Below are 20,280 nucleotides of genomic sequence, written 5' to 3' on the forward strand. Positions count from 1 at the left end.
GAAGGAACCGGCCACCCCCACTGGTTGCCACGCAACGGCGTGGTCCTGACCTGAAGTAGCTGCTGGCGGGCTAGAAGCACGTGCCGCCTCTTCCGCATTCCGGGACTACATCCCCCACAATGCCGCGCGCCGCGGGCTGTTGGTCGTCGAAGTGGGGGAAGGGCCGGGCTGGGCCAGGAGGCGGAGCGGAAGCGCAGTGCGAGGGACGAGAAGAGTAGAATCTGCACGAGCTGGGAACCAACCTGGTCCCTGATTCCCAGCTCCGGCCTTACTCCATCCCGACCTGGAGGCTGCTTCGCGAGCGCGGGACGCAGCCGACGCCCGCTCATCCGCTTTCGCTGCGCCGCCCTGGCTCGGGAGCCGGTTGGCGGCGGCGACGGTGACGAAGAGCCCACGGACAAGGTAATGGGGAGGGGGCGTCTCTGCCAGTCCGGCCCGCGCCTCTCGCGGATCCCCTCGGCCCCGCGGCCGCCCCTCCTCCGCCGGCCCCCGCCCCACCGGAGCCGCTGCCCCTGGGCTTCCCCGGAGACCCGACTCGGGCACCGCGGCCGGAGAGGCTTTTGTCCCTGCCCCTCCGGGTCGCCCAGCCGCGGCCGCGCGGGCCCGGGCGAGGAAGCGCGCGTGGGGCGGGCTCGGTCCGGGGCCGCGGGCGCGGGCGAGCGGCGGACCTGAGCTGCGGGGATGCAGCGCCCGCGCGGCAGCCGCGCTCACTTCTTTCTCTGTTTTTGACAGCTCAGCTCTGTTGTACTTTGAGAGAGAGAAAGTCAAATGCCCGTTTTTCACTCCGTCTTCACAACTCGGCTCCCGGGGGACTGGTAAGGACAAACTTAAACTGCCCTGTCGGCTGTGGCTTATACTCTCGCAAGCGGTTTTGAGAGCGGCTCAGACAGCCTGGGTTCTAATCCTGATCGACTCACTGCCTGGCTTTGTGACCTTGGTGAATGAAAGGCTCTAAGCCTGAATTCTCTCATCGATCAAATGGAGATAACAGGGCACACCTTTAAGTTCTTAGAATAAGAAATAATACACTTAGAACGCCATTAATTCTTCATTTGACGGAAGAATCCTTTGAATATGGTATTTTCGTTGGCTATACTGAAGTGGCCTCTGGATTTGTCAGTTTTGTGCTTTTCTCTCTTTAATCACTAGCACCCTAGGCTGTGTGTTCTTCACTTTATACCTTGTTCACCTTAAACGTAAGCAAAGAATTCTTTAAAATATGCTATCTTCTTAATTTCCGCTGTTTCGGGATGGCTGAGAATGTTCTTAGGAAATTGATGACTCTGCTTTTCTGTGGCTCAGCCTTAGAGGTACAAGGATTTATTCACCGTGTCGTGCCCCGCCCCCCCCCTCCCCCCCCGCGCTGTGTCGTTTGGGGGGAATCCTTAAAGGAGCTTAAGTGTTTGGCAGAGTAAGCATCTAGGTGTTCTGTAGTCCTGGCGTGGGGCTTCACCATCTTTACCGTATCTCTACTTTTTTCAGTCTCTCTCTACGCTTACCCATTGGTTAGTAATTTTCCTCTTTGGGATTTGTGTTTCCAACTTGTAGTTTTTGTTCTCAGGACAAGCTGAATGAATGCAATAAATTTTATAAGGAGTGACTTGAAACATTTCACATTAGTTCCTCTTTAGTTTCGATTGTTCTTTTACTGTTTTCTCCTGAATTTTACTGACAGTGGTGATGAGTTTTTCTTCAAGGAAATCTTTATGGTCCTTAATTGAACTTTTTCATTTAAAATGTCTGTTCTGTACCACATTGAGTTCAAACACTATTGTGTAATATGTGTAATAACGTGTCCTGAATAGTGTAGTTTTTGAATGTGGAGTTATAGGGAAAAGCCAGAGGGGCCTGGTGAATTTTCTGTGTAATGTCTTTATAGACAAATGCATTTAAAAAAAGTATTTAAGAAGAAAAGAAGAAATCTAGTGAATGTATTTCATAAGGATAACAGAAAGCCAGAGAGTAAACAAGTGGAAAACTTATTTAAACTGTGGGGGGATGGCATATGCACATAAAGATTTCTGATTCATTTAAAAACATGTGGCAAAAATACTCATTTTGAAAAAAAAATGTTTCTGTGTTGGTGTTATTTAGTGCAGTGTAAGAGAGTAATGACTATGGAAATAGGAGACCTTGATTCTTGTCCTAGCTCTGTCACCATCTGTGTAACCTTGGGTTCCTTTGTGGTCCTCAATTTCCTCGTCGCTAAAATAGTGAATTGGTCTGATTCCAAGGACTCTTCTAGCTCATGCTTTCAATGATAAGGGTTTTTAGACATTCTTTTTAACGTGGGAAAAAATTGAGGTAAACTCTTTTTGTCATTTATTTGTATTTGAGGGGTTTTTTCCACCTTGAGAAAGGGAATATACATGGAAGAACTAGAGAGCTACCACAAACAAGAATCTCTGCCAACCAGTCCTTCCTCCCTTTCATGAGCTGCACCTTTTCTGTGCGTTTTTGACATGCTTAGTTCTCTTTTTCGCTACTCTTTTCCTTTACTCATAGCCTCTGTTTAGTTTTATGCCTGCCTCTTTATAACTCTAGTTTGTCAATCCCTTAATCCAATTTCAGTGGGTTTTTTGGTGAATTCTTTCCCTTTTTGTTCCTACTGTCAACATCCTGGTTTTCTTAGAGGCCTCTTTTTGTCAGAGGTCTCAGGCAAAGTTGCCCAATGCTAGTCTGGTTAGCTGTGGAAGAGGAGGTGGGGTCATATGGCACAAAACATGATTGGCCAAGGCTGTGGCCAGGTCAGGCTCTGTGACTGAAATCTCTAGGACTGTATAATATATTTAGATTTAACTTTCACTGTGGCATAGTGATTGAGTAGTTTCTCCTTTCCTCTAACATTTTCTATTCTTAACCCTGACTTACATTACCCATTTTCTTTTATATATCTTTGTGCTCTTCAGTGCTATCATCGTCTTCCCTCCCCTCTCCCAAATATGCCATCTAAAAATGATCTGCTATCTTAAGATATGATATTTCTGTATCATGGCTGGAATTTTAGTGTAGCTTCTCTCAAGGCTGTTCACATTTTAAATCTTAGACCTAATTAGGAGTGGATGGCTGTGTCCTATGTTAAATATTTTTCCCCCAGATATTAGCCTCAGGCAGTATTATGTAGAGAAAAATATTTTAGGAATGGGCCTTTTCCCCTGAAATTACATTCCGAGGTCAAGTCTGTGGAGGACTTCTTTCGGAGTCTTTTTTGCAGAGAACTCTCTGAACCTCTGAGCTCTGGTGAACATACTGTGTCTTTTTGTAGTATGTAACCTGCCTCTCTAGCTGTAAATTCCTTGGGAGACAAGTAGGCATGATTCTTGTAGCACCTTTGGCTGAGTGAGAGCTTCTCTGCTTGCCAGTTGCTGCTGTCAACGGTCACTTCAGCTATAGTTATAACAGCACAAAAAGCAAAGCACTGAATAAATGCAAAATTGGGATTTGAAGGAGAGATTTTTAAGGTAGGATTAGCCATCTGTTAATGTTTTTAATGTTGCTGTTGCAATGTTTGCATAAAAATACAAGGAAGTATTTCAAGAGTGTTTTTAAAATTTTTAACTGCAACCCATAGCAGAGGTCTTTTTGTCAAGACTCCATAGAGTCTTTTTGTGCAACTCTGTGTGCAGGTGCCTGTCTGTGTATGAAAAAGATACATACATATATAGAAAACTGAAAGAAAAGTTTCACAAAATAAAATCTGTAGTGCATACAGTTTGCTCTGATGGTTTCTATTTTATCTTGTTTTTTAAAAAAGTGCCAGTTGCAAACTATTAATGTTGATTTTTGTTCCTTGCTTTTGAAAAACTCTGGAGTCCTGGGCTGAGCGTTTGGATGCCTCGTTTCCCCCATTTGACCTTGGTAGTCATCAGTCCTCTTTGTGCTTCACTTTCCTTATCTTTCAGATGAGGGCATTCTGGTTTAAATATTCGCTGATTCTCTGTCTTTACTTTTCCCTAGTAATAATGTTGGACTAATATATTTGTCTTTAAGTCCCTGGCTAGGGAGAAACTGCTGGAAAATTGCTTAAATATCTAGCTGTTGACATGTTTGCTGTTCGGCGAGTAGTGTAATAGAGCTTTGAACAGATCTTGGGCAATTTACTGACAGCCAAAGATCTTGTAAACTGGAGTGGAGACATTAAGGCCTGTAATAAATATGAAAATTAAGAAAAAAATTTCCCCATGTTCTTTGTTTTCCTACTTTAGTGTTCTTTAACAAAGAATGTTTTAGAGTTCAAAAAACTGTATTTAAAATGCTTAATAACAGTTATAGGTTAACATGCTGTTGGACTGCTACCTAGACTTTATTCCATACCGCATTTTGCCACTGCCCCCTTAATGTTAGGAAATGCTGATAAGAACATGTTTTTCTATGTAAAGATCACCATATCACATCATTACTGTTCCTGTGTATTACCAACAGCGGAAGTGCCATTCTCATAAGAAAGGGGAACACAAAGCTTTCTTTGCTAGTGAGTTTCCTTCTGTTCATTGTGGACAATTTCTCCAAACCAGGCTGTTCCATGCTGGGGATTGAGATCCTTCTCATTCTCATTAGTTTATACTGAGAAGAGTAGGAATAAGGAATTTACTGCCTGCTTCCAAGATTCTGGTTGGAAAAGAATTCTAAAGGTTTTAGTTGGAACGAAATTGGAACCAGACTTTGTACTTCCTTTTTTTTCTTTTTTTTCAGATCAGACCTCCTTGGAGGGCCTTCCTTGACCTCACACCTCACGTAGACTCCTCACACAATCTCACATTGCCCTGTTTATTTTTTTCATAGCAATTTCTCACAAGCTGCAATTAGCTTGTTTCTTTGTTTGCTTGTTTATGGTCCCACTCCTACCAAAGCATAATCTCCAGAAGAACAAGAATCCTGTCTTATCTTGTTTCACCTTTCACATCTCCAGTTTCTGGCGTGTAGTAGGTGCTTTAATATATATTGTGAATGAATAAGTGAGCAAATGAATGAATAATCCAGGTTCTTTCCTGCTGAAAAGAAAGGGGCATGTAGTAAAGGTTGTGTTTGGGTCTGGGCCTTTGTGCACCCCACCCAATTCTTTTTTCTGGAAATGTGTTCTTTCTTATCAATGTTTTGCTGATCATGTTAAGGTGTTTATATCCAGAAGACCTTGTATTTATCTTTGTTTTGCTGCATGTTTTTTCTGTTGTAGTTTTTTGCCTATGTAAAACAAAGATCTAAAGTTTCTTAGATCCTTCTTGCAGTGACTTTGTAATACTTTGATTTATATGAATAAAGCATATTTGAAACTTTAATGTGCCAACTTGATAATTTAATGAATAGTCCAAGTGATACATCTTCAGAATTTTACGATCATTGCCCTAAACTGCCATGACTATCTTCTGGTTACATTCTTTTTAAAGCAAAAAAGAACAAGCTTCATTTAATGGTACAATTCATTCAGTATTTATAAACACAGTCTTTCTAGGGGAGGTAAGGGAGGTAGTGTGGTATAGAGAAAAACTTAGACAGTGAGTCAGGACCTGTGTTCTGGACCAGTACAGTTTCTGCCATAATTGATGGTCGCATTTTGGGCAAGACCCTGAACATCTCTGGGCTTTAGTTTCTTCATCTGAAATATGAAGGGATTGGATTAGATTTCTTCTCAGGTTCTTCCAACACAGAAATGGATAATTGAAGATACTTTAATTTTACCTTGAAATTTCTGTTTCCTCTGCCCTGAAAACATGGCAGGGAGGTCCCATTGCTGCTTGGGAGAAGGTGAGGTTAGGCTCAGGGATGTGTTTAAAGTAAAGTATGAGACCTCTCTCAGTGATTGCTGGTCATTCACCCGGCTCTGTGGGAGTTGTGGCAGCAGTGTAGGGCATGGTACTCTGGCTCTTCAGGACCTGGGACTTAGGAGACAAGGCTCATACACGTGATTGGATGATATGCTGTGTAAAATCAGTTGGTATAAAGTAATGTGCTGTGGGAGTTAGAAGACAATCAGCGTGGGCTAGAGTAAAGTAATGAGGTTTTGAAATCCTTCTGGCTAAGGTAGCATTTAAATAGATGCTCTCGTCTCATTGTCGGCTATTTGGAAGATGAACTGTTCTTACCAACAACATGCTGTTATGTCATCTTTAGGACTGCGTAATTCTTCAGTGACTGGTACCAATGAAATATTTCATGTTGTCCACAGATTCTGAGTAGAAACTTTCAAGCCTACAGCCTCTCTGATAGCTGACTATTACTAACTGAATGAGAGGACAGAAGGAAGCATGCTCGGTAAATAAAAATATTACATAAATGTAAGGTATTATTATTACTGTTGTATGAGACGGGGAGAAGACTGGCTTGATTGGGAGAGATATTTTTGTGACTAATGGGAAATAAATTTGGTCTTTGGGGACTGCATTATGGAGGGCCGTGAGAGCTAATCAAAAGAGTTTTGTTTGAGTCTAGTAAAACATCCCCTGTATTAACTCAAGTTACTCAGATTGTCAAGAATTACTGGCGTTGCTGCCTAAGAGCCTGACACTAATAATAAAGGTTAGTATTTATTGAGAAGTATGAGGTATCACTTTTCCTTGCCAGTATTAGGTTAGGTACTGTTGTCCCCGTTATGTAAGCGAGGACATTAGGGTTTAGGGAGATAAAATAACTTGCTCAAGGTTTTAAGGTAGAATATGTAATTTCACATGGAGAATGATAGAAGTACCTTGAGGCTGGAATGGGAAGGCTACTTTTTGAAGAGGTGACATTTGAGCTAAATACTAAAGGATGAAAAGGAGCCATCGGCAGGAAGAGCATTCTAAACAGGGGAACAGCAGTTGTAGAGACCCTGAAGAATTTGGTGTGTTTTGCTGAGTGACTGTAGTACAGTGAGCAACAGGGAACTGGTGTGAGATTAGGACAGAGAGAGGAGGGTGGAAGTCAGATTATGCAGGGCCTGTGGCTGTGGTAAAGAGTGCTAATTTTATTCTAAATGCAATGGGAAATTGGTGAAGGGTTTTTAAGCAGAGGAGTGATGTGATGACTTCTTTTGTGTGTATGTATATGATAAAAAATACACAACATAAAATGTACTATTTTAACCATTTTTAAGTATATAGTTCAGTGGCATTAAGTACATTCACGTTGTTGTGCAATTATTACCACTATGCATCTCCAGAACTTTTTCATCATCGCAAAGTGAAACTCTGTACCCTAAACTTTAAACCATAACTCTCCATTCTCCTATCCCCCAAGCCCCTGGTAGCTACCATTCTCCTTTCTGTCTCTATGTCTCTGACTATTCTAGGTACCTCTCTAAGTAGAATCATTCAATATTTGTCCCTTTTGTGTCTGGCTTAATTTAGTGTAATGTCTTTAAAATTCATCCATGGTGTAGCTTGTATGAGAATTTTCTTTTAAGGCTGAATAATATTCCATTGTATGTATATATCGAATTTTGTTGGTCTCTTCGTTTGTTGATGGACAGTTGGGTTGTTTCCACCTTTTGGTTATTGTGAATAATACTGCAGCGAACATGCGAGTACAAGTATCTCTTTGAGTCTGTCCTTCGATTCTTTTGTGATTATACCCAGAAGTGGAATTGCTGGACCATACGGTAATTCTGTGTTTAATTCTTTGAGGAACTGCCGTATTGTTTTCCCCAGCAACTGTACCATTTTTCCCTCCCATCAGCAGTGCACAAGAGTTTCAGTTTTTCCACATTTGCACCAACACTTGCTGTTTTTATTTGTTTGATAATAGCTGTAGCGGAAGGCAAAAAACTTATTCCTCTACCTTCTTAGGTTCAGTACCTGGGACTCTGCAAATTAAACTGATAAAAGACAGATTAACAGGAGAAAAAGGTTTATTTGCAATTGTATGTATGCAAATTACAGGCTTCACAGAAATGAAGTGAAACCTCCAAAGAAGCAGTTAGTCCCGAGAGCTTATACACCATTTAAAGACCCATAAATTGTGGAGATGTGACAAGACAAAGGAAAAGGAGTTTGATCTTCTAGAGGCAGTAAATTGTGGGAAGGTAGATATATGGGGGAAATGAATGAAAGATAAGGGCTGTTTTAGTTAAGGTGTGCTTCTACAGATTAATCTCAGCATCAACTCCTGGTATCCTGTGATAAGAATGTTCTCACCTTTCTCACCGGAAATTCATGTCTTGCTTTTAGGTTGAAAGGGGGAGGGCAGGGAGCCCTTCCTGCATTTGCTGTTTCTCAGTTATCTTCAGCTCAAAATAGTCTTTATACCAAAGAGGCATATTTTAGGCTGGTATACACTGATGCCCTTCATAGTCATCCTAATGGTTGTGAAGTGGTATTTCAGTGTAGTTTTAATTTGCATTTCCTTAGTGGTTAGTGGTTTGAGCATCTTTTCATGTGCTTTTTGGCTATTTGCATATCTCTTTTGGAGAAATATTCAAATTGTGGCCATTTGAGTCATGGCTTGTTTTTAAAAGAACATTTTTGGCTGCTCTGAGGACTATGGCTGGAAGTGGGGTTGGAGAGGGATCTAGGAAAGCACTTGAGAAGCAGCTGCAGTAATCCCATTGGAGATGATGGTACTTGGACCTCACTCTGTTGCCCCTCTTCAAATCTAGTACTCTGCAGTTACTTCATTTTAAGTGTGTCTCCTCTCCTTAATTCTTCTCCTTTTGGACCATGTGGACTGTAATTCCTTTTGTAATTTCTGCAGTTTAGTGAGGACTTTCCCCTGGGAATCCTAAAAATATTTAGGAGTGTGGGGGACTGGTCTTGGCCATGCCAAGATATGTCTCTTTGGCATGAGGATTATTTGAGGCTGATTGCTTTTGATAAACTGGGACAGGGAAGGAGGCTCTGAGGGGTGGAACTTGCTTGCCCTTTGTTAGGAGACATTTACATTGTAAAGGAAATCTCTATCTGTAAAGGTGCCTCCCTCTCAGTACCAGGAAGAAGAAAGGGGATGACCTTCTCTCTAGAAACTCTTAATCAATACCAAAGGCAAGGACTTAAATCTGCATAAAAATCTGATTCCTGTTTCTGGTAACCTGCTGTAACTGACTTCCCCCACCCCCAGTATCCTCCTTTGTCTTTTTGCTGGCTATGATATTTAAGGGGAGGGCTTCAGCCATTTTGGCGAGTTGCTCAGCTTGCCTGACTTCTCCCATGTATACATGTTATAAAGCTTTGTTTAATTTTCTCCTGCTATTCTGTCTCATGTGAATTTAATTCGTTCTCTGGCCAGACGAACCCACATCGGGTAGAGGAAATGTCTTTCTCCCCTACAGGAGTCTATCTTAGGTCAAAATAATAATGATGATAAAGGTAATGATGATTTTATTTTTGCCTTTAAAAATTCTCCAGTGTTTCTTGGGAACAATTTGAAGTTTTATTTTTTTGAGTGATTGGTAGACAATATAGTGGTCTAGAAGTTAGGATTAAAAAGCTTTTAGATGTAGACTATTTTGGTGGAGCAAGGATTCTGATAAATACTATGCTAGATGATAGCCATGAGTCCTCGGTGACAGTGTAAACCTTTTAAGTTTCTGGTTATTGTCTCCATCCTGACCTCGGTGGTATTCCAGGAGCTGGACGAGTACTTGAAACATACAGAAAAATTGGAGAGGTTCAAAGTGCAACTTCCTCTGTCATTTGCAGCTGTGAACCTTGCATAGAAAGAGACACTGAACCCTCCCTTTTCTTTTTCTTTCATAAAGATTGAGTCTAAGAATTATTTCTCTTTAAAAGTACTAAGGTAAATTACCTTTAGTTGCTAAAGAATTCAGAACTTCTTATCTGCTTTTTTTCTATATGAAATTGCAGAAATCTCTCTCAAGAGGATAGAACAGTGTATTCATAATCAGCCTAGGAATGAAAGTGGGACCAGTGGAAATTGCTTTCTCTTCACTCCACCTCCACCCCTGCCTGGTAAATACAGGGCCTCACCCGCCCTGGCAGGAATGACTTGGATTCCAGCAAAGTGTTTTCTCATCCCCTTACCCTTTCTCCTTCACGGTCGTTATAGGTAGGTCCAGGCAGGAATCCTATGTCACACCTGATGAACTGACTTGTAACTTTGAATTTAGTGACCCTACCTGTAGCTGTCTATCATTGCTACTTTATGAAGAAATTTAAGATTTGGACAGTGGTTCCCAAACTTTGCTGCACATTGGCATAACCTAGGGCTCTTTAAAAAACACCAATGCCTGGCTTCCACTCCCAGACGTTCTAATTTAATTGATATAGGGTGGAACCTGGCATTGGGACTTTTAAAAAACTCTCCAGATGATTTTAATGTGAAGTGTTCTCTGAGAAGATACCGAAGGCGGAATTGTGTCCTTTTAGAATCTTAGTCACCTCTGCTGGGCTTGCTTGCAGTTGCTTGTGGAAATGAACCCTTAGATAGAACAGTTTTCAGGCTTTCTTGGATTGACTAAGAGAATTCTCAGGGACTTTTGTACTACTCTGCCCTCTGTCATAAGCTGCCTCCTGGCCATCTTTTTAACTTGGAGAGGGCTGCAGGGGGTCCTTTCTTCCTGGTAGCTCCATATCCCCTTTATTCCTTGGTGTCCTTTTGTAGTTCCCTAGTGCAGAGTGGGATTAACTGCTCCCAGCTTCTCACTATGCTATTCCCAAAGAAACCCTTTTCATATTAAATGTTTTACTACTTATCACTATAGGAAAGTGTATAACAAACACAAGCGAGTTACACAGCATATACATTTCTTACGGTAGCAGTCCCTGTGAAAGTTCCCGACTTCCCTCTGAGACGAGCTGCTTTAGCTTTGTTGAGGGCAGTGCTGAGCAGACCGATTCCATATAGAGTCAAGGCTAGGAGGACCTTTCATGAAGGCCTCTTCTCTGAATCTGATGGTACAGTTGGGTAATGTACAGTCAATAGAGAGGAATAAGGGGCTCTTAATTTAATTTTTGCAGCTTAGATCTTTGGGCCCTTCACACGGAGAAATTTTAGGTTTAAGTTAGGCCTCCTTGGTCCCTGAGATTTATTACTTTGGGGGCATATCGTTCTCAGCTATGCTTCTGCCTAGTGGTGCTACTGCCACTGACCCTTTAGGCAGAGTTCATGGTGGTGAGCAGCCTTTCATTCTCAAGCTTGTACCTACTCGGAAGGACTTGACCTCTTAGAGATTAGACTCCCTGTTTGACTATCCACCCCCTACACCCAATGAGTCTCCTGTTCTCTGCCTAATGCCATTACAGTCTTGGGATTTGTCACTTTCGTGGAGTTTTGTAAAAGCTACGAGTTCTAGAGGGCTGGATTTAACCACCCTCTTTAAAGGAAAAGACAGACTCTAAATGGAGCTACAGATTCTGAACTTGTGGACTTGTACCTCTTGCCACAGTACAGGCGAGTGTAGTCAGCTGGCCTGGGTAAAAATCTTAGGCAGGTTAACCTCTAAGCCTTAATTTGGTCACCTTTAAAGTGAGAATAACAACACAACATCTTTCTTTGGGGGTTATTGAAAATATTAAATGAAATAACCCTTGTGAAATGTTTACTTCAGAGTTAGGCACATGATAAGAACTTAGTAACTGTTCACCCAGTTTCTGTTGCCCTTGCTATGAAAGAGGGGCGGTAGTTAAGAGCCTGAACTTTGACTTCTGTCTCTTCCACCATCCAGTTGTACGACCTGGGGCAAATTATTTAAGTTTTCTTTGCTTCAGTTTTGTTTTGTTTTTACCTGTTAAGTGGTAATATTATTAGTATGGGATGTTGTGAAGATTAAATGAGTTATTTCGTATAAGGAACTTAGAGCAGAATCTGGTGTGAAGTGAGTGATTGTAGTAATGGTTGTTGCTGTTATTTAACTGAAATACCTTCTTTGCCTCTGGTTTTGTGTCTCTTCCTTTTTGGTCTTGGATGTGTATAGTGACGTAGAACTTTCTAGGCTGTCATTTTAGCCTTTATTTGCCAAAATACCTAGGAGTCAGTTCTCCAGGGATGTCACTTTTCTGGCTTTGTGGTAAGACGGCTTTAGAATCCTGTTGTGACCGCTTCAGGACAGGTTCCCAGTTCATCCTTCCATTGGGTGCTAGGTCAGATAATGTAGCACACAGGTGAAACTTGAAAAGACATAGGAGCTCGTAAAGATTTATAAAGGAAGAAGAAATTTAATATACGTGTATAATTTTTAAAAAAAAATTTTTCTTGGGAATCAAGAATTTCCACTTTCTGAACTCAAGTCAAATGTAAAATCTCTGTAGAAAAAATAGGTTACGTTTACCTGACTTTGCTAAGCAAAGTTTAGTAATCCAGTATTGCTATTAATGGTACTGTTTCAATAAGATCTGAAGAGATTTACTCTGTGTATGATAACTAAAGAAATAAGCATAAGTAGAAGAAAATTTGAAAAGGAGTTACTTCCTAATTTTTCATGCAGTTATCACTCTACTATTGTAATTAATAGACGCAGTTAGTGGTGCAGTCATGTTTGTAGTGAGGTTGGGCAGGTCGGTATACTTCAACAGGAACAGAGGGTGTTTGTCAAACCTTGCAGCCCCAGAATTTATTAGAGGTGTCCGAGGGGGGATGGGTGGCAGGCTGGGGGAAAGGAGGAGGGGGAGTTTTCTGAACAGGACAGGTGAATTGGCGGGGCAGAAGGTCCCCCACTTACATATTCCTCAACACACAAACATCTACTGGAGAAGTTTCGATTGTGTTTTGTATTTTGGCATTTTGCATAAGATTAGAAAATACTTTATTTTTGTTATATAAAAAAGGAGTTTGAAAGCACCTGTGCTAGAAAGCAAATTTCTCAGGCAGAACCACAGTTTCCCTAGTACCTAGCACGTATGCTGGCTCGGGAAATAGCTGTTGAAAGTGGGTGAATGCTCTGCAGAGTTTACCTTTATTGACACTGTATTCATTTGTAGTCTTATCCTCAAGCTAGATTTTATTAGTTTAGTTATGTGATTATACCCTATTAAGTGCATTAAAATTGATATTTTTATGTGCCCATACTTCAGAAAGTTGAAAAGTTAAAGATTATTTTCATTAAGGTGTGATAGGCTTTTTTTTTTTTTTCTTTTTTTTTTTTTTTAGTGAGGAAGATTGGTCCTGAGCCAGTTGGCCCTGAGTTGTATATCTTAGTTGTAGGTCATTCTAGTTCTTCTGTGTGGGGTGCTGCCACAGTGTTGCTTGACATGTGGTGCTAGGTCCTTGCCCAGGATCTGAACTGGTGAACCCCAGGCTGCTGAAGCAGAGCCTGCAAACTTAACCACTCAAGTATGGGGCTGGCCCCCCTGTGAAATGCACTTTATTTCTGCTTTTTTCTCTCCAAATCCCCCCAGTACATAGTTGTACATTTTAGTTGTGGGTCCTTCTGGTTGTGGCATGTGGGACACCACTTCAACGTGGCCTGACAAGTGGTACCATGTCTGTGCCCAGGATTTGAACCAGCAAAACCCTGGGCCACCAAAGCGGAGTGCGTGAACTTAACCACTCGGCCACAGGGCCAGCTCCAGAAATGCATTTTTGACTCCAGGTTTATTTCTATCTGAAGAATTTTACTCCATTAGAGATAATTGAGGAGTTTACTTCACTGGATACTTTGGGGATTCATACATTATTATTCTCCAGGTCTTTCTAGATTCCATAATGGTCATCACCTTTCTCTTTTTTACAAAAGTGAAATATGACCTTTCAGTGTTTCCTTAAATTATAAAAATACATACCTACATCATTTAAAATTTAGAATTGTAAATTTGGGGGGGCTGGCCCAGTGGCACAGTGGTTAAGTTCACACGTTCCGCTTCTTGGCGGCCTGGGGTTCACTGGTTCGGATCCCAGGTGCGGACATGGCACTGCTTGGCACACCATGGTGTGGTAGGCATCCCACATATAAAGTAGAGGAAGATGGGCACGGATGTTAGCTCAGGGCCAGTCTTCCTCAGCAAAAAGAAGAAGATCGGCAGTACTTAGCTCAGGGCTAATCTTCCTCAAAAAAAAAAAAAATAGAATTGTAAATTTGGGGGAAAAATTCTAACTTGTTTTAGCACTTGTCATTATGACTGGCATAAACTTAGAAGTATAAACTTAGATATTATAACTTTTCATTTTAGGTTGTATGCTTCTTAAGATTATCTCATTGCCGTTAGTAGTATTTTCTAGTGACGTTTTCAAATATTGGCACACTTACTTATATTGTGGGATTTTTTTTTTTGACAGGCATTTTGATTTTCAAGTCTGTTTCACCTTTCCTCATGGCATCTACCTTTTTTGTTTTTAAAGGAGGAGGAGGAGGAGAAATAGCTTTTAGATGTTTAGGTTGGTGACCTGTATTTGAATAGACTGAGATTGCCTGTAAATCTTAATTGTATATCCATAGTTTTAGTCACAAATGATAAGTCATTGAAAGACTTTCGTGACCATGGTGGCATTTCTTTTTCAGATATTTTCAATGAATTGACATTTATTTCTAGTTAAAAAAATCTTTTTTTTTTGAGGAAGATTAGCTCTGAGCTAACATCTGCTGCCAATCCTCCTCGCTTTGCTGAGGAAGACTAGCCCTGAGCTAACCTCCACGCCCATCTTCCTCTGTTTTATCTGTGGGATGCCTGCCGAAGCATGGCTTGACAAGCAGTGTGTTGGTCCGCAACCGGGATCTGAACCCGTGAACCCCGGGTCACTGAAGTGGAACATGTGAACTTAACCGCTGTACCACCAGGCTGGCCTCTCTACTTAAATTTTTTGAAGAGCATATAAATGAGACTGAAAAAGACATGGAAGCTTGCTTAGTGGTGGAGAAAATTGTCAAAGAAGATGATATAGTTCCAAATCAAAACTATTTATAGAATCTCTTCTTAAATCTGTCATTGTCTATTCTGTCACTGATATAGGTTAATACTAATTGCTTTTTTTTTTTCTCAATTTTGCAGAGTTGAGAGAGTTGGAGGCAACCTTGCTCAAGATGAAGAATATACAGTTTTAGATGAGGAGATTTTTTTTCTTTTTCCTTTAAAAGTCTTGATTGGTGACTTACCTCTAGTTACCACTTTTCACTTGAGTCTGTTTGCTTCATCAGAAATGATTTTTACAATCTCAAGAAAAAACATGTCCCAGAAGTTGAGTTTACTGTTGCTTGTATTTGGACTCATTTGGGGATTGATGTTACTGCACTACACTTTTCAACAACCAAGACATCAAAGCAGTGTCAAGTTACGCGAACAAATACTAGATTTAAGCAAAAGATATGTTAAAGCTCTAGCAGAGGAAAATAAGAACACAGTGGATGTCGAGAATGGTGCTTCTATGGCGGGATATGGTAAGATAACCAGAGACTCTTCCTAGTCTCTCCTCTTCAACCTATCCCCGTTTAAAGACAGACATGGAAATGCAACTCATTACCTCATGCATTGGCTTTACAAAGTAACTTTTTCTTGACTTTTTATTATGAAAAATTTCAAATGTCCTGAGAAGTAGAAATAATGTGATAAATACCCATGTATCTATCACCTAGATTTAAGAATTCTTAACATTTTGCAATATTTGTTTTATCTAATTTATGAAAAATATTTAAAGTAAATTATAGAAATTGTGACATTTCATTGCTAGATATTTCCATAGATATCTCTAAAAAAAGACCTTTTTCTACATAATTACAATACAATTATTATACCTAGTTCATATTTACATTTTCCTGATTGTCCCAATATAAACCATCAATTTTATATCATTTGTTAACTCCTAAGAAACAGCATTTACCTATATCTCCAGTATTGTTTATTCTCATTCTTCCTTTCGCATCCTGGGTTCCTACTATGTTTTAAGTTCCTTGTGTATACCATATTCTCTCTTGCCTTTAAGATTTAGAAAGAAAAAAGAGAAAAGAGAGAGAACATTTTCTGTGTTTATGAGCGTGTGGGCATTTTCTTTTTTTAAATGGAAGTTATACATGTATGTATTTAAAGAATCAAAATGTGTTGTTATTCTTATAATAAAAAAGGACAGTTCTTCCCACCACCAACAGTTCTCAAATTTCCCTTTCCTCAGAGCCAGCCATTTTAAATTAGTCCATCTGGTTTATTTGGCGATTACTTCCGTACCTCTAAATAAGGTGTTCATGAGCTACTTCTTGATTTTTCAATTATAGGAGTTATCTGTTAACTTCCCGCTATCCAAGATGATGGTTCAGCTTGCTTTCTTATCCAAAATTGCATCCCCATCCCAGGCTGTTTTCACACACCTGTCCTTGTCCTGCCATTTTCCCGTCATAGTTTTGGTTAGAACAGTATTCAGTGTTTGCAGTATTATGACTGTGTTAATGGTATTCATTACTGAGCCATGTAGTACGTTTTGATTACATTTCCTTTCCTGTACAACTTTGTTTTCTCCTCTAAAATTAATGTTTCGATTTTTGTTTCTTTGCCTAGTTTTCTATGCAGCTCCCCCACAGTTGTCTAAATCTCCTTCCAGTATATTCAGACACCTTGGGTATTTCATCACTTTTCTGAAGTGTTCTTATGTTTCTTCCAAATATGTTGGTGGTCCTTAGCCTTTTGAGGCTTTTTTTTAAGAGGGAAACACTAAAACCTTGAAAGCAAGTATTGAGTTGTTGGGTGGTATTCACTATAGGCTCATCTGACTGGGACCTTTCCTTGGGAGTATCCTTAATATTTGCAATGACTTCTGATACCAACTACCTGTAGTTAGGCCAAATTGCACAAGTTAAGGGCATAATCCTCCACAATACTGCTCTCACTAAAGACACTAGGCACAAGTTTGGGTGTCCCTAGGCCACCCTCACTTCTGACCAGCTGGCTACAAATTTGATAGTTCCCACTACCCGCTCAGGTTTGATAATTCACTAGATCAGCTCACCTCACAGAACTCACTGAAAGCAGTCCTCTTACTATTACAGTTTTATTATAGCAAAAAGAAAATCAGAACCAGCCAAAAGGAGAGACCCACAGGGCAAGATCTGAGACAGTTCCAAATGCGAAGTTTTCCTCGTCTTCTCCACATGCAATCAGGACACATGACCATCCTGGCACATCAGTGTATGACCACGTTGAGAGTATTGCCAACTAGGGAAGCTCACCAGAACTTTGATGTCCAGAGTTTTTATTGGGCTTTCATTGGTGTGATTGATTGAATCACTGGCCATGTGGTTGAACTCAATTTCCAGCCCTTTTCTCCTCCGCCTCATCTACTGAAGAGCTAACCTGATCACATGGTTGGTCTTTGTGGCATGGCTAGCCCCCATCCTGAGTCATCTCATTAGCACAAACTATCTAGGGGCCCACTCTGAGTCACCTTGTTAATAAGAACTATTAGGCATGGTCCCAGGGGCCCACCATGGGTAACAGACACTCATCACTCAGGAAATTCCAGGCATTTAGAGGCTACCTCGCAGGAACCTGGGACAAAGGCCAATCAGATTCTTTATTACACAATATCAGTGTCTGTTTCTTTGGGGTCTTGCAAATATCAGTGTATTTAGGTCTTTCTTCTTCAGCTGGTCAGATTCCCTAGTGAGGGACTTCCAGTCTTTTGCTGGGGAGTGTAGGCCTCCAAGTGTTGTGGAATCTGAGTGAGAGCAAAAGGCTAGGGGAGGAGGGGGAGCTTCAGCACTCGCTATGTAAATTTTCATTTACTCCCCCAGTTTTCAGTATGGTACCCAGGCCCTCAACTACTGGCTTCAGGAAATACATCGCAGATTTTCTGCAATAGAGGAGGGACTTGCTCAGTTTTGGAGTAGTGTAGAGAATTTAGGAATCAAATTGCTTCAAGATAAATTTTCACCCAATCCTTCTGTTTTCAGTTCGTTCTATACCCCTATTTTCATTGATACCTGGTGTAACAATTCCTGGACCTTTTAAGGGTGGACTTCTGTGGAAAAAATGTAATTGTTTCTTAGTTTTTCTTTTTTTTTCTTTTGCTGAGCTGACTACTGCCAATCTTCCTCTTTTTTTGCTTGAGGAAGATTGGCCCTGAGCTAATATCTGTGCCAGTCTTCTTCCACTTTGTATGTGGGGCACCACCACAGCACAGCTTGATGAGCGGTTGTAGGTCTGTGCCTGGGATCCAAACCTGGGAACCCTGGGCCACTGAAGCAGAGTGCGCGAACTTAACCACTGTGCTGCTAGGTCAGCCACTTACTTCTCTTTTAAGAGCCAACTTTTTCAGGTCTGCTACGTCAGTTAATACTCATCCATCTGCTTTCCATCTTCTGGAGTTTTGTTGTTATTGTTTCCTCTCTCATTACCTTTGGCCTCATGGAGTTATGCTTCAAAGAGAAAGAAAAAAGTACATTTACTGTTTTGGTGGGTATCCAGAGTCAGCAGAGGTTATATACTTTTGTTCAGTTTACCGTCTTTATCTGGGAATGCCCTGGGTACTTTCTGTTTTTTCTTCTCTCCCTTTTGATGGCTTTTATGAAGTGAGGAGGATTAATCTATGTTTGCTCTTGAGGATCAAAGTTAGATAACTAGAGATGAAGGAGTTAATATAAGCTGAGATGGAGGTACATATGCAGAAATTATGTTGTTTTGCATTCTGCTTAGTCCAAGGGCACCCCTAGAAACAATGAACAAGCAATTCATTTGAAACAAGAGAAATCCTTAAAAAAAAATTCCTTCTACTTGAGCAAAATGACTGTGACATTTTAAAAGGTAGCTATCTGTGCTGTGCTGCCCAACTGTGTATAACAACACAGTTTTAAAAGCAAAAATGAGACCCATCTACACATAGTATTTTATAAACTGTTTTAAAATTTAATATATGGTGGAGATATTTCTATGTCAGTGAATATATACCTGCATCATTTAATGGCCACGTGGTATTTAACCAACTCCCTGAAATGTCTTTTACTTATTTCTGATTATGAAAATGTTATGTTTATCAGAAGCATTCAAATGTTACAGAAATAGCAACTTAAAGATAAGTAAAAGTAGAGCAGAGAGAAAGTCAATCTGGTATGTATCAGGGGTAGCATACTTTTTCTTAAACGGCTAAATAGTAAATATTTCCAGCTTTGTGGGTCATACGGTCTCCATTGCAATAAATGAGCATGGCTGTGTTCCAATAAAACTTTATTTACAAAGTCAGGCAGCCAACCAGCTGTAGTGTGCCAACACGTGGTTCAGCACATTGTACTATGGATACTAGTTTGCAACTTAATTGTTTTTGCTTAATTACTGTGGGTATCTTTCCATGTTGTTACTTAGAGGTCTATCTTATCCTTTTTACATGATTGTTTGATTTTATAAATCTTCCCTTTTTCCTGCTTATTCTGTGGTGATGGATAATTTGCTGCCTAACTTTTTCGTGTGTTTGATTCAATGCTGCAGTGTGTGTGTATGAAAACTACATGTGAGTGTTACTATGAGGGTATTCATGTTTATGTGAATGTTTCAGAAGGATAGATTTCCTAGAAGTAGATTTTTTTGGTCAAGGATATGCATGTTAAATTTAATAGACATTTGTCAGATTGCCCTCCAGAATGGTTCTACCAGTATACATTCCTACTAACACTTTCCCACCAGTGCGTAAGTGCCAGTTTCTCCACACTATACCAATTCTATTTAGGTTTAAATGGCATCTAATTGTTTGCTTTTGCATTTCTTTGTTTATAGGAGAGGTTAAAAGATTTTCTTTTTTGTTAGCTATTTATATTTCTTGTATGTATGAGAGTGAACTGTTGGTATGCTTTGCCAATTTTTCTGCAGGGAAATTTCTTAATTGATTTCTTTATGAAGACGTTAATGCTGTCATTATATGTTGCAAATGCTTTTCTTGTGCTTTTTCAGTTCTCTTACTATTGTCAGTTGTTATGGTTTAGTTTTACGCTTAAATTTTTTCCTCCCAAACTTACATTCTAATATACTATGATTTGATGGGGTTTTTTGTTTGTTTGTTTTGCATTTATGTCTAATACAGAAATTTTACAAGTTCTGGAGAACTTGAACATTTAGCCATCTATAGAAACCATTGAGCTTCTCGTTGCTATACAAAAAAACTAGTCAATCAAAAATATTTATTGAATACTCTTTCCTTAAGTTATTTAACCTGTTTTTCCCAGGTAAAGTAAGCATATTTTATTGATAAACACTTACTGGTAAAATAAGCGTAAACTAATAGCTTTTTTTAATGCTAGACTACAATGAATTGTTACTATTGCCAAGGCCGTGTACTAATGAATTCAATTTTGTAGATTACTATCTGTAAATTTCGAGCAGTAACTTGTGCTTTCTCTTTTACATATAATCATTTCCAAGTGCCTTATTTCTTTCTCTCAAGATTCTTAGTCTTTTCTGATGTAGTTTTGTTTCTTCTTGTAAACAGCATCTCGTTTGGCTTCTGGGGTTT

The 20,280-nt window shown here is 40.1% G+C and overlaps 1 protein-coding gene across 5 annotated transcripts in view; it reads left to right on the plus strand.

Annotated features, from left to right (window-relative positions):
• Positions 1 to 262: 262 nt before the first annotated feature.
• The window catches only part of CCDC126 (coiled-coil domain containing 126), a 32,334-nt gene continuing 12,316 nt past the window's right edge, over positions 263 to 20,280 (plus strand). The window contains exons 1-4 of one of the 5 annotated variants that reach the window (XM_023639375.2): positions 263 to 402; positions 733 to 815; positions 6,164 to 6,249; positions 14,850 to 15,235. In XM_023639375.2, the coding sequence (XP_023495143.1) occupies positions 14,998 to 15,235 (238 nt within the window). In that variant the 5' untranslated portion in view covers positions 263 to 402; positions 733 to 815; positions 6,164 to 6,249; positions 14,850 to 14,997. Of the gene's footprint in view, positions 403 to 732; positions 816 to 953; positions 1,197 to 1,418; positions 1,506 to 6,163; positions 6,250 to 14,849; positions 15,236 to 20,280 lie in introns of those variants that run through there. The other 4 variants (XM_023639374.2, XM_023639377.2, XM_070264711.1 and 1 more) reach the window with 4 other exon arrangements.

The sequence above is a fragment of the Equus caballus genome, chromosome 4, assembly GCF_041296265.1.
Source record: "Equus caballus isolate H_3958 breed thoroughbred chromosome 4, TB-T2T, whole genome shotgun sequence".
Taxonomy (NCBI): domain Eukaryota; kingdom Metazoa; phylum Chordata; class Mammalia; order Perissodactyla; family Equidae; genus Equus; species Equus caballus.